General features: G+C 35.5%; 1 protein-coding gene across 1 annotated transcript in view; it reads right to left on the reverse strand.

Annotated features, from left to right (window-relative positions):
* LOC117780485 (protein O-mannosyl-transferase TMTC1) overlaps positions 1–15,364 on the reverse strand; it is a 68,738-nt gene that overhangs the window by 21,819 nt on the left and 31,555 nt on the right. The window contains 4 exon segments of the mRNA XM_034617043.1: positions 1–720; positions 1,436–1,774; positions 1,777–1,987; positions 12,728–12,847. Of these exon segments, the coding sequence (XP_034472934.1) occupies positions 1–720; positions 1,436–1,774; positions 1,777–1,987; positions 12,728–12,847 (1,390 nt within the window).

Genomic DNA, 15,364 nt, shown 5'->3' on the forward strand with positions numbered 1-15,364 from the left:
TGCCGAACCGAGGCCAAGGAGCAGGCAGTATCCAACGCTGGGCAAATAAAGTAAACGCTCGGCAAAAACAAAGCCCACGTAGAAGAACAAATTGCAGGCGGGAAGAAAAGGCACAACCAAAAATGCAATGGATATGAAAAGTGTAGAATCAGTAGAAGACGAGGCGACTGAATTGGAGTTGGAGTTGATCCTGTTGAAGTTTGTTTTCCTAACTGATAACTGTTGTTTAAGCTGATGATTGCAGGCACAAACGAGATTATGCCACGCCCTACAGCTGTTGCCGCCCAATTGTTGCAGCAACGGCAGCGAGATACTTGCAACAGCCGCATAATCCATGCTGGAATTGGAGAAGGTGCGACAGAGTCGAATTCCCTTGCAGGTCAGAGCCAAGAGTGTGGCATAGAAACCGCCGCTGAGCAGATTGCGAACATCCCATAGTGTTCTGATCCGTGGTATGGCCTCCATGCCCCAGTCAAAGCTCAATTGATGGGGCCAGAGCAGCAGCTGCAAGTTCCTTGCTGGCAGGTACAGGAATGTCAGAGTGCGTGTCCACCAACAGGACTCATGAGCCGTCGGATTGTCCGCAGCTGAGAAGCTGACAGTGGGACGTGGCACAAGACAAAGGCGATAGTAGAGAGCACAGAGCAGGGAAATGCTCAGAATAGTCAGAGAGTGAAGGCGATGCTGTGAACGGAAAATAAGAGCAAAAAATAATTATTACTTAAGCTGATTTAATGTATTTAATTACCAGCAATTACTCAAGTAATTAAAGGAAAATTATGTGGTAATTGCGTAATTGTAAAACTGCACCAAGTGCATTATAGTTGATAAAATGAGAAAAGTTAAATTTAACAAGTTTAAAAATAAAGAAATGAAAGAGAGGAATGTAGGACACGAAAAAAATGGAAGTACAAGTGATAGCCAAAGAAAAAGTGGTGTAATTAATCAAAGAAATAATAGTAGTAAGAGAAATATGAAAAAATAGAAAGGCATAAAACGATTTAAAAGGAAAAGAAAGAGTTGGAAAGAAAGCAATCACAAGGAGGGAAGCAAAAAATAAAAAAAAGAAGAAGATAGAAGAAAATAAAAATAAGGAAATTAAAAAAATACAGAACAGAATTGATGGAATAACAGAAGAAAGAAAAAGTAGGAAAAAGAGAAGCTAAATGTTGAAATAAAGTAAACGGTAATAGTGTTTAGAATAACTGACCAAACAGAAGAGAAATGAAGACAAGAAAAGAGAAAGGAAAAGATCTCCGGAAACGTATGGAATAGAAGTAACATGAAAGTATAGAAAAAAGATGTAAAGGCAAATGAGAAAGAATTGGAAAGAATAAAAAGAGTTAGTCAAAACAGCAAGCTAGATATAATAAAGCGGGGATAGTATTATAATAAAAGTAGTTAAGATTCCACTTAAGTAAAAAAGCCGACTTACCTTTCTTCCATCCACATATTTCTGTTGCACTCCACGAAACACATCGCTAAGTCCACAGAGCACCAGAGTCGCAATGCCCGTCTCCTTGGAGAGGAGTGAGAGGAGAGCCAGGAGAAGTGTGAGTGCCAAGGAGCTGGCATTTCTGTGGAGCATGTGATGATGATACGCCAAGTAGGAGAGCAGGCAGCCGATGCAGGCGACCAGGTCGGCACGTCCCACGAGACCCGCAACGGCCTCGCTGTGAATGGAATGGGTGGCAAAGAGCGCGGTGGCGACACGAGCTGCGGCACGTGTGGGCAGCAGGGTGTGTGCCACAAGTAGCACCAGGACGGTGGCAAGAGGCAATGCAGCAGCAGGTTGATCAAATGGAAGGTAAAGGCATCACCGTGACCCAAATGGTAATCGAGACGAAAGCTCAGCACGCACAGTGGACGCCAGGAGCCATGGGAGCCGCTATCCAGCAACGATGTGCCCCAATAATCATGTTGCAGCAACTGAAACAGCGCCCCAGCTCCAGCTTCAGTTACATCCGCATTCCCCAAGATGGCGCGCCTGCGAGATAGAGAGAGAGGGGGAGAGAGAGAGGGCGAAATGTGAGTTGAGGTAAGAGATGAGCTCGCATTACGTGTGCAACATCGACAACAACCTGTGGCACACCTGTCCTATTAATTAAAATGATTAATTGCACGAACGGACCGAATGGCCTGGGGATATACCAAAGCACCCTGAAGCAGACGCACAGTGGGCCAGATTAGCTTAAATTAACAAAAATAAAAGCCTCAAAAAAAAAAGCATTCTGTATTATAGAGTTACACCTCATCCAAAAATTTTTTTATTTTATTAAAAAAAAAGTATAATTCTTTTTTTTTCATATTCTAAAGAGAGGGAGAGAGAGAATCATAAGCAACTTTAATAAAGTAGCAAAAAATTTAAATGGACATTATGTCTCAGCAAGCTTACGCTGAAAACAAAAAATTCACATTTTCTATATTTCCATATAACTAATTCAAATAAATTGCTTCTGTTAAAGTTAAATGTACGTATTTGAAAGTTAAACTAAATATTGAGTGCTTAATATATGTTTATGCCTAGATAAAATTGTTATGCCTGACATTTAATATTTCGTACAGTTTCAAAAGCTTTTCAGAGTTGCTTACCATATATTGTATTATCCAAGATGATCTGAATCTTGTTTCTGTTGGCAAATTGGAATTTAATATCGGAAACCTAGTAACAATTTTCTTATAAAACATGCATTTTTCTTTACATGACACAAGATGGGCTTTCTACTTTTGAATGCGAATGAAGAATATAATATTTGGACGGCTCCTTGTTATATTTGATTGTTTTCATTTAATGCAAATTTAAAAAAATTACAAATACAAACAAAAATGCAAATTGTGTAATTTTTTTATTGATAAAAACAGACAGATTATATTTTTGCTCGCTTTAAAGTCATTAAAGACACATATAAGTAAATCTGGCCTTTTTTGCCACTGTGCTACACCTTAACTTTACTCGACTCAACTTGCTTTAGACTGTCTTTCTTGCCACATGCAGCTTGAGCTGCTACAAAAGGGCTGAGAGTCAAAGTGCCTAGGCGATAGTCCCTTCTCCTACTTTCCATTCATCTTCGATTTCTTCTGTCCTCCTGCAACACTTTTTTGTGCCTTGATTAATTGCCGATTTGTTGGCGCACTTGGTGTCGTTTCGCTTGTTATTGTTGTTGTGCTACACACACACACACACATCTGACACACTCCATTGTCACTAGGAAAGTCAACGGCTCTTGTTGGTAATTGCCTCACCGTTGTACCTTTGCTTGTTGTTCTAATCGATTTCACAAGCTACAGTCTGCCCCAGTTCCATATCCCTCCCTCAACCCTCCATTCTATATCCTCTATCCTTGCCCAGTTCCAGGCCATTGCTGCTGTTGTTCTCGATGTTGTTGCTATTGTTCGTATTGTTGCACAGTTTGAAATTTATAGTAGGTTTGCAATAATACCTAAACCATTTTATGCATAATTAGTTTTCAACGGTGCACAGTAAATGTCATTAATTAACTTTAGTCCTCCACTTTCTACACTGTCCATGCTTCACTGTATCCAAAGCAATAAGCTAACAAAGCTTTAACAGATTATTTTTGTAACTGCCAGTCAAAGGTGTTTCTTATTTCAAATTTTTGAAGCTTAAAGGATAAAAAATAAATATCGTTACATCATTTCTTTTTGCTTATGTACTATACATTCATCATTGTTTCAGCAAGAGAATTACATTTTCAGTCAGTTTAAATGCAAGTTTTTGCCTGACGTTTTTTATTTACTGTTCAACAGGCATATGGGCCACTTTATTAAGGTGCGTCACGCCCACTTTTAGACGCTCAAAGCTTTGTTGCGTCACCTTGTGTCGCTTGTATCCTGTGATGCAATTTTCAAAAGTCTCTGGAGCGCGTTCAGTTCGCCTCATCTGGTCCGGATAGTCAGTTATTGGTCACGCCCATATCGCCAATATGCTATGCAGTCAACACCTGGCACAAAAGAAAAAGCATAGCAAAGCTGTTAGAAACTTTGATGTTAGAAAGCCTAAGATAAGCCAGACAATCAGCTTAAAAATGCAACATAAATTACTTTTTAAAATTAGAAGCATTTTAAATTCTCCCGGGTTTCGCTGGATTAGAGATTGAACTGTTCGCCGAAATTGACACTTCTGTTTTTGTAAATGCCTTGGATTTTTGGAATTTTTTTAAAAACGAACCATTGACCAAATTCAACTTTTACACCAATTAAAGTCCTAATCAAAAGCTGTTTGTATCCCTTAACAGACAATGGGCGATATGGGCGTGACCAATGACTGACTATCCGGACCAGATGAGGCGAGCTGAACGCGCTCCAGAGACTTTTGAAAATTGCATCGCAGGATACAAGCGACACAAGGTGACGCAACAAAGCTTTGAGCGTTTGAAAATGGGCGTGACGCACCTTACAAAGTGGCCCCTATGCCTGTTGAACAGTAAATAAAAAAAAAACGTCGAGCAAAAACTTGCATTTAGACTGACTGAAAATGTAATACTCTGGCTGACTTAATGATGAATGCATAGTACATATGGACAATATGTCCGTTACTTAAAAAATTAGTAAAAGGAAATATTGTGTTCGTTGAAATGTATGTAACAGGAGGCATCCTCTACTCTATAAAGTATGATCAGCATCAAAAATCGAGTCGATATAGCCATCTCAGTCTGTCCGTCTGTTCGTTCGTATGAGCCGTTTTGTCAGAAATCGCCAAAATGTAAGATTTTGCGTTTTCCCGCTAAACTAGCGGTTTTTTTCAAAAAGTTGTAGAACAAACATTTCTAGTTTTTTGAAATGGAATAAATCCCCGTCATTACATCTAAGCTTTTTTAGCGCTTTGATACAAACAGGCAAACAAACTGACTTTTTATTTCATTTTGAAAAGTCCACTAAAAATTTCAAATTTATCTATCTTTTGAACCAGTTATCGGATTTGGGTGATCGAGGTATCAATCGACGCGGAATTTCAATTAAAAATTTAAAAAATATATAATTTTACCAAATGGCCCCAATGGCCCCATTAACTGCGATCATTAAAACGTTGACCCTCCTACTTACACCTTCGTGCTGCTTTCGTCACTAGCGCGAACCGCCGTCCGCAGTGATCTCAAATATATTGAATGTTAATTGAATATGATAATCTCTCAGTGTACTGGGAGAATAATTCTTGTACGTGCAAGAATAAAAAAATCAAACCATTCTGAAACTCGGACTCCTAATTGTACCGTTACTCTAAATTACATTTTCCAGCTGTAGAAAATACATTTACATTTCAGAGTTCAATAACATTGCTAAGTGAATTAAGCAAACTGTTAATCTCTTCTTTTTAATTGTTTTCACATTTTGTCGGAAACATATGAATAAGAAAAACAGGCTTTCAAGTCTATGATTAAATGGAATTTGTTTACTTTGGGCTTAACTTACAGGTTTGTGACACACAAACTCCAAAATTAACACAACCCAAAGCTCTTTCATTACTTTTTTGTTATATCCCTCAACTGCAGGCTATGCAAAGGGACGAAGCTATTTTCAAAAATACATATATACAGAAATAAATAAATAAATGTTATAAAATAGAAACTTCATGTACAGAAACGGTGAAATTTATTTTCATTATTTCTAAAGGTTTCTTTTTTGAGTAAAAATATATTTTTTTCATTTTCAATACGAATATTTTATTTAGCAGCTGGCCGGAAATATGAGTATACTTATATTTCGCATTCGTATATATTGTGTCAGGTTTTATAGCGTCAATTTCGGATTTCTCTTTATGTGTGTGGCATGCAACTCTTCATATGCATGAATGCGGGCATTGTATGGTTGTGCCACAAATTGGGTTTACAAACCTGCACAAGTTATTGGTGGGGCAGCAGCAGTGGCGACACCAACACCACCATCATTTGAGCCACTCAACTGCACTTCAATTTCAATTGGCATTTTCTTCGTTTTTGGCCTTGCAACGTGTGGCAGCCACAAAATGTAAACGAGTGCAAACAAATTCTTATCGGAAGTGTACAAAAGCTGAAGAAACCAAGTGAAATTGCTGCAGTCAAGAGTGCTTGACTATGTAAATACCCTGTGCTCAAACTGTTAAGCTTCACGCTAAGAAAAACAGTTTTCTCAAAAATCTTTGTTTTAAATCCATTTTAAAGTTATAAGCAATGAAATTTTTTTTTTAAAAACACCTATTTCAATAAAAGGAAATATACTCATATTTGAATAATGTATTGAGTATTATGTATTAAACTTTTAAGAAGTATTTTTCTTTTGCTTCCTTTTTTTTCGAAAACTGGCCTATATCCACTTATAATACTTAAACCACGACTTTTTTTTTATGATTTTAAGCAATAAATACTATGTATGAATCCTTAATTTAAATAAAAATGTATATGCTATTCAACATTTAAGATATTTGCTTTAATTTTTTAATTTTAAGCTAATTTCTAATAATATGTACTACCATAAGTTTCTGATTAGCATTTAAATAAGAATTATGTATTTTATTTTTATTTTATTTACTTTCAAAATAAACATGTTTTCTGGATTCACAATACAGTTGACACTTTAATTATCACATTGTACTCCCTAAAAAGAATACCCGATTGTATATTGAAAACAAAATGTATCTTTTTAGTATTAAAGTCTAAAAATAAATAATAAGATTAAACATTTTTGAAATAAAAGAAATAAAATTATCAATATATTTTCTTATCTCAAAATAATTACTTGACTAATTGTATTGTATACTCTATCTGTTGCATGCACTTGCACAAAACGATAATACCCTTTTGAACATTTTCGATGGCTAGAGGGTATAAGAAAATGAGCATGGTGGTGACTTCAGCTGCAGCTGCCCCTACAGGTGTGTGTGTGTGTGTGTGTGTGTGTGTAATGCACAACAAAAAATTATGCTACGCCTCATTTGCAAGGATTTCAAGCAGTAGCTGAAGCTTAAGCTGAAACTGAAACTGAAGTTGAAGTTGAGGAAGAAGTTGAAGCTGGAGTTGATGTCAAAAAGGCTGGCAAATATTGAAAAGCATTTTTCGAAGCATACCTTGAGGGGCATGGGAAAGAAGGCCCTTTTCGGCTTAATATCTGGCGTGAGAAGCAGGAACGACAGCGTCAACATTATCGTCTCATCAGCAGAATTTCCGCAGTGCCATTTTTGTGCTTTATCATCGTAACTAGTGAATGAATAGCAATACTCGATGGGGGAGGGCATTGAGGGGACATTGAGAAGGTTGCACAACAACGAAAACATCAACACCACCAACAGGCAACACTGGTGGGGCACTTTGTCAGCAACAGCAGCAACGGCAACAACAACAACAATGCCAAGATTCAAGCAGCTTACAAGTGTGGCATGTAGTAGCTGCCGTTATCGTTCGCTTTTCACTCGCTGTCGAGAGCCACAGACAGAGCCGGAGCCGGAGCCGGTGCCGTTGCCGGAGTCGGACTCAGAAATGGAGGCGGGAACGAGGAGAGAGGCAGAGAAGCAGAGAAGACAGAGAAGAGACAGTAGATGCTGCTACATAAATGTAGATGGAGCCGTAGCCAGAGGCACCAGGCACAAGTCTGCGATAGTCGGAATCAGTTGAGAAAATGCAATGAGGCACAGTGGGACAATTACACAAGAAGTAAAAAAAATTAAATTTTACAAATTTGATGCAGAATTAATTGGGATTCTAAAATGTAATAAAACTGACATTCCGCAAGGAAATCGGTTAAGATTTGATAAAGTTATGACAGTTGAAAGCTATAAAAGAAGAGGCAAGGGGAAAATACTGTAAAAATGGAGTTAAGTTTTCCAATTTTGATGCAGTATTGAAATAGAGAAAAAATGAAGATAAAATTAATATGCCGCAAGGAAATCGGTTAAGATTTGACAAAGTTATGGCAGTTTGAAATTTTCAAAAAAGTTTTCAACAAAGTTTCCAAAGGAAAAAGCATAAAAAAAAATGTACAGAAAGTAAAAAAAATTGACTTTTCCAATTTTGATGCAGAATTAAAATATAGGGCAGATAATGATAAAAATGATATTCCGAGTTGAAATCGATTAAGTTTTGACAAAGTTATGACCGTTTGAAGTTTTTTAAAAAGTGTCATTTGCTCCACGGTGCATTGTCACAGAAGCCATCTATACATACCAGCAGGCACACACACATACACACACACATACAGGACTGTGGTTGGCTTTTGTTGAAGACAATATATCATAGCATCAGGCAGCGAGAGCACCCCAACGTACCCCAACTTAAATGTACCTCTTCCTGCTATATTCCCCCATTCCCCTGTCCCTGCCTCCCTTCGTCAGCTGCCCCTCACCTGACACCCTGGCGTTATGGCTACCCACAAACACTTGTACACTTTGTGTGGAGCTGCTTGTGCTTATGTAAAGTGAAAATTTTCGATTTTCTATAAAAAAAAAAATTGTGAAGAGAGGGAAAAATGCCGTTCCTACTGCTTCAGATTCTCCCACCTCTTCCTGCCCGACTGAAAGTACGCCATGGGCCTTACGGGCGTGTGGCCATCAAAAAATTACGTATACGTAACGTGGGTTTTTTTGTTATAGGGCGTTTGTTGTCGCTGTCCTTTTAATACGGCACATAAATTATTGTAAGACTGCAGATTGGCTCTTTGGCAACATTTTGTAGCAGCCTTGTTATTGTTGTTGTTGTTTTTTTCCTGTTTTGGAAAAAAAAGGCAGATATATCAAGTGGTGAGGTGTGAAACATTTGACCGTAGGCAAAGCTACTCGGCATTTAAAATCTGCCACAGGAAGCTCTTTAAAACGACTGTCACAGCTGTGGTAGAATGATATATAGAGTCTACCTGTTGGCCAGCTACAATTCTGACAACGATGTGAAAACATAAAAGAATTAATCAAGCTTAAAGCTTATTAACAATGTTCTGATTTACAATGAAATGAAATATACAAAATTAACTACACAATCAGCTTTAAAAGCTCATCAAATGCTTAATTCAATAAAAGCCTAAGTTAGGTAAAAGCTTTTTCTTAATCTTAAGTAAAGCCGAAAAATTCTTGCTTAAAATAAAATCAGCTATTTGAGAAATAGATTGAAAAAAAAAAACTTAAAGAAAAAGTTTTCAAATAAATTAAAAAGCTTTTATGGCATTAAAAGTTATAAGTCTAAAAGAAATTTAAAAAATACTAGGTACTGTTACTGTTATAAGTCTTAAAATAAAAGATTTTAATGTTCAACCTATATTCATTTTTTTAAATTCATTGATAAAAGCCATTAATTATTATTTTAATACATAATTTAAAATTGCAAAATAGCAAAATTTTTAAGATTTCAAAAGACCTTTCAATGATTTTCATTTTAAATTACAAATAAATGATTATTTCACAATTTTTATTAAGTCTTTGGCTGGTCTTTTAAGTAAGTTTGTAAATTTGCTGTAATTTTTAGAGTTGTTTAATTCCAGATGTGATTGTAATGGTTAAAAAAAACGCTTAATTAAGCTCAAACACACATTTATTATAAGCGCAAAATAAATGATCATAACTTTGAGCATTATTCGTATTATTTGTGATTTGTATACGAAATATATCATATAAACTTTTTAAAAGCTCATATCTCAACAACTATTCGCATTGTGGATGGGAAAACGATGTACAGAGAGTGTGTGTGGGGAAAGAAGGCGAAGCATAAAACAATTCACAACACACGTGAAAAATGTTTCTCTTTCCCTTGTTCCTCGTTCCTCTTTGCTCGTTTTTCTCCTCATATTCCCTGCTGTCCCTTTATCGAGTCGAATATTGGCCATTGCTCTTTTTCCAGTTGATAGGAAACAAATTGAAGGGAATGCTGCCATTTAATAAATCATGTTTTGTTTGGCTTGGCTTGACAATAATAACTAGTGTTCATGTGTGTGTGTGGTTGTGTGTGTGACCAGAACAACAACCACTACAACCACTACAATAGAAGGTAGTCCGAGGTAGGCACTGTTAGCCATGTTGGCCGTGTTGGCAGTTGCGTGAAAGTGACCACAGTAGCATCCGGCCAAAAAAAGAAAATACAATAAAAAGGCAACATAAACTCGCAAAGAACTTTTTGTTGTCCCCAAATAGGGATGGCTCGTTGAAGTAAGAAGTGGTGCTGGTACCCGGGGAATGAAGGGGTGAAACATAGGGTTGCGGAGGTAGCCAACTCAGTTACATAAGTTGCGTTTATTATTTTTGTGGCTCTGTAAGTTTTGTGCTTGTTTTCTGCCAGCAACCAGCAAAAAACCATCCAAATTACACTAGATAGACGAGTAGTTACTTCAAATGTTCGTAAATTAAGTTGCGGCTTTAATCGGTACTATTAAAAAATAATTTTAAAAATAATTATATTTATTTTTTGTTTTATTATATGCTAAATACGTCTATCATTTTCTTCCAAAAATAATAATTTTAATAAAAATTTAAAATTAAATTCTAATTAAATTAAAATTCTAAAACAACAACGAATAATTTTTATATTTGTAATAATGTAATAAATAAAAACGTCAATAAAAATAATACATTTTTTAATTTTAAAAAATTGTGTTAATGTTTTTCTAAGTACAAATTTAAATCCAATTGTAATAGACAAATATTTTATTTGTATGAAAAATTTAGACTTAAATTTATTTATTTGAAAATAACCGAAAATAATAATCTATTCTGTTTTGGAATAACCCATAAAAAAAAGGATTATAGATAGCAGTATTTATAGATCATTTGTTTGATTTTACCAACTTAACTTTATATCCACAAAAATTAAGGGCTTCACCAACCTTAGCTTTGGATCCACAAAAATTAAGAGCTTTAATTTATATGAACAAGCTAATATTAAAACCCTTTCTGGAATCATATTTATATGAGGCGCAATAGAAACCTTGAACTCAAGCGAGTTTGAAACAAAAACGATTTTAAGCTTGGAGAATTATTCTAGAGCATAACAAATTTTTCTCAGCTTTTTCTAAACAGAGTACTTTATAAATTTTACTTTAGCAACTTGCATACCCTACAGACTTGTCTGGCTTACAGGGTATAGTAATAGGAGGAGCTGCACAAAATAACGAGCTACAACTGAAGCTTTTGGCTGAGCACTTTGTGCATAACTTTCCATTTATGCTGGTGTCCAATCGCCTCTCCCTCTCTTGGATTTTTCACCCTTTTACCCCCTATATCTCCCCCTAATATATACAGTACAATTGTTTGCTGGTTTTTGTAGTTGCGGCTTCACTTGGCGTTCAGAAGCGCAGCGGTTGACTTCGTCTATGGCAATGTTAATGGTCATGTGGTTGTTGTGAAACGGGAAGAGGGGATAAGGGACAGGGGACAGGGAACTGGGGATCAGGTATTGTTACAGAAGGGCAGGGGGATGGTTCTCTGTCCGGCATAGTGCAGACTGTGTGTGTGTGTGTGTGTGTGTGTGTGTGTGTGTCTGTTGCTGAGTCCAAGTCCAAGTCCAAGTGCTCGGGGGAAATTCCTGTCCATTGTACATGACTTTTGATATTTATGGGTAATTTCGTTTGCGTTAGCAGCATTTCAATGCGAAGAGGTGTAAGCTCTACTATAAGAAGAACCAGAAGATGCACAAGATGGAGTAGCAGTAGAAGAAGAAGAAGAACAAGCTGAGTTAGCAGAGCAAAACATAAATCAACATTTTGTTTTTATTTTGCTCTGCTCGCCGGGAATGTCTGATTTTGACAATAGACCAAAAATACTTACAGCTAGTCCAGAAAGTGTTTTGACAAACTACAAAATATACAAGTTTTTTCAATCAAAAAGTATTTTTTTTTTTAAATTAATTTTCATATTCTTATTTTTATAAGTTATAAAATAAAAATAATTTTCATTAAGCTAAAATATTTTTAAGAATAAAAAACTAAATAATAACATATATAATAAAATTTTAGTTTATGTGTGTTTATTTGAAATTCTTTCTAAATATATTATTATTGGCTATGGTCCTTTGAACTAATTAAATTAAAATATACTTGACTAGAGTTCTTAAAACAAATTTAAAAAAAAAGTTTTTTAAGCTAAGTGTTTTTATAAATAAAAAAAAATATATTTAGTACATTCATAATATTGTATTTATTTGAAATTCTCTTATTATTATTCTTGGCTATTGTTCTTTGAACAATGAAAAATTTTAATCGAACTTAAATATTTTGAAAGTTAATTAATTAAATAAATAATTTTTTTCCATATTTTATAAAATTTTCTTTTTATTTTTTTTTTGCCTATGATTAATAAATTAATAAAATAAACTAAATTAATACTTTTGCTAATTTTTATCTTGTCAAAACACTTTCTTGACTAACTGTATGTACAAACGATAAGCTGTGACTTGCTGCTGCTGAAAATGCTTGTAGGAATGGAAATGGCAATGGAATTGGGAAGTAAAAATGGCAGTTCGTTACCAGTTTTACAATTAGGCAACTTGAAAATTTATTATAGTGATTTTAATCAAATGAATGACGCCACTTGGCGGCACAATTAATAATAAACTTTTGTGGAAAATGCTAAAATAAAATATAAAAAAAAGAAACCAGCATCAAAGGACCCTTGAGTTCAGCTCCTTTCCCTTGAGGGCAGGTAAAACTGGGAGACTTTCCCATTTACCTTCGTCAACTTGCTGACATATGGAATTTTTAATTCGCTCAAATTTCTCTCTCTCTCTCTCTCTTGCTCGCTTTCTCCTACTGCTGTCTGTCTCACCTGTCATCGTAGACAAATCCAGCGTTTAATGTGTTTAAGTTTAGAACAAAGGCCAACGCCGTGCAGCCAACGAGTCCTGCGTAGTCCTTGCCCTTCGTCTGGCTCTCCAGCTCCGTCATCCTGCAATGAGACAGTGGAGACAAATGTACAGAAATGTCCACAAATATTAAAGTGGAGTGTCATAAAATATATGCTCAAATTAATTCTCGTAGGCTCTAAAACAAAGCATCTAATCCGACCTTCCTACCTCTCTCCATCCCATCCCTACCCTGCACTCCTCTCTCCACAGTTCATGGCAAAGGCCAAAGAAAATTCAAAGCTTTTCTGCCCATTTTCATTTGACATTTACATTTTTTGCCACTTTTCTTTTTTACCACAATGTTTAAAGGTTGTCAAATGCACACGACTTTAATGTTTCAAACGGCCCTCGAAGAGATTTCTGCTTTGAAAAGGTCTCAACACAAACAATGCTTTGATTTATTTTAGAATACATTTAAATTAAGGTAGAGTTTTCAGTTAAACATTAATTTGCTTTTTTCTTTATGTATGCTACTCTTTCTACTTTAGTTTTTTTTTTTAGCATAATTTGGGAATGGGTCCGTCAAAAATCTCTAATAGAACCTTAGCTTTAGATATATGCATTTGTTTCCTATTTCTGTACATTAATCCTTTGTGTTAACTCAAAGAAAATCACATTTTTATCTTGGAAGAATGATATTTTCAAATTAAAAGCACAATTAATTTTAAAGCTACTGAAACTCTGATATACTGATATTATTTCCGTTATTCAACTGCCGTCATTTTTATTCCAAAGATGTAGACACACATCTTTATTTCATATTTGATTGTACGAATAGACAAATTTTTTGTGGGAAAAAAAATGTTTTCCCTACTTAGAAAAACTTCTGGTTTTTGACGCCTGGTATAAATTTCTAACAGTTTAGAATTTGTTCTCAAAACTAAAAGCATCATCTAAAACAAAAATGTAAAGCTTATATGGGTTTCAAAATTTTCTGTGATTTTGATAAATTAATACTCCTTTGAGTGGAAAGTTTAATGGCTGAAATTAAATTTTCCTCATGTCGTTTTTAAACACATATTGGCAATTCTACCTGAGAGGTGAAATAATAATTGTTTCACAGGTTTTAAATGACAACATTCAAAAAAACAATTGAAATTCCCATTAAATGAATATTCTGCTTCCATTTTGCACAGCATTCTCAGTGCTTTTTCACATGGTAGATGGAAAAATATATGTATTTTTGTTGTAGATCAACGTGTTGTCATTTATGGAGACAAATTGGCAATCAAAGCAGTTGAACAGTTGAATATCTGAGTATTTGAACATTTGTGAATGCAAACAAACCGTAAAGTGTACGTTCATTATGATTATGGCTCGAATGTTATGGTCCATGGTCTGTTGTAGGTGTTGTTGCTGTTGTTGTTGCACATAATGCGCTGTTCATCGTATCTCATGGCATTCTTCGTTTTATATTAGCCACAGACATGTTGTATGTAATCGCTCTGTCTTTCTCTATCTGTTCCTCTGTCTATCTTTCTTGCTCCTGCTGCGTGTGCTCACGGAAATTAAACGTTACGGGCACATTTTGAATTGTGTGTGTGTGGGTGTGTGTACTGGATTGTTGCCTGTCCACGGCACATGGATTCTGGAATTCAGTTGGACAACTGCAAATGCAGAATCCCTGAAATGCCACTTGAAATGCAATCCGCTGTCCCGTTTCCGCTTTAGACTCTCTTGTTTTCCATACAGGACACCATTTGTTGTTCCTGGTTGTTTTTGTTCTTGCTGTTGTTGTAGTTGTCGTCATCACCATAACAAGTAATGAGTGTGGTAGCACAGCGAGAAAGAGAGCGAGAAAGAGAGGGTCGTCACGGTCATTGCATGAAAATTGTTATCTCGCACAATGCAGACGATTTCCGGCAGGCATTTTTCACCACCAGTGTTGCCAAAACAGTTTTTTCTCCGCCAAATTTGGCATTTTTTAGGTTTAATATTTAAAATAGCAGAAAGCGGAAATTTTGGCTGACTTACTTTTTACTTTTTTTTGCATTTTACCGCAATTTTACTTTTAGAAAAATTCATGTACAATTTTGAGGCATTAAGTAAATTTTGTAGCACCTTAAAAAACATGTGATGTTTATATTTTTCTCCCAAAACTCAATACATTTTTGGAAGATTTCCAGTTGATTTCGTTTTTTTATGGCACCTCTGGTTATAATATCCTTTGAGAGGATGTTACATGTTAATGAAAGCTCGGAAACATTTCAAAAAACATTAATTTTACTCATCAAAAATTAGTATTAATTAAATTTTGCTTTTATCAGCTCAAAAGAAAGAGCTTTTTTTGATTCTCAATAGTTGGCAACACTGTTAACCCCACTTTTCGGAACACTTTCCCACTTGGCAACACGACAGAAATTAAGTCGCACCGTTTGCAAATGAAAATTGTCCTTCCCCCGTTTCATCTGCCCCTCTGCTCTTACACCATGTTTGTCAGGTCAAACTTTTCTGTTGTTTTTAGATTTTGCGCTAATTAATTGAATTGCTTTGATTCAAATGAAATGTGATATGAATTTATGTCTTATAGTTTTTTAGGCTAATATACTAAGATAGTT

This window comes from Drosophila innubila (genome assembly GCF_004354385.1).
Source record: "Drosophila innubila isolate TH190305 chromosome 2L unlocalized genomic scaffold, UK_Dinn_1.0 4_B_2L, whole genome shotgun sequence".
NCBI classification, from domain to species: Eukaryota; Metazoa; Arthropoda; class Insecta; order Diptera; family Drosophilidae; genus Drosophila; species Drosophila innubila.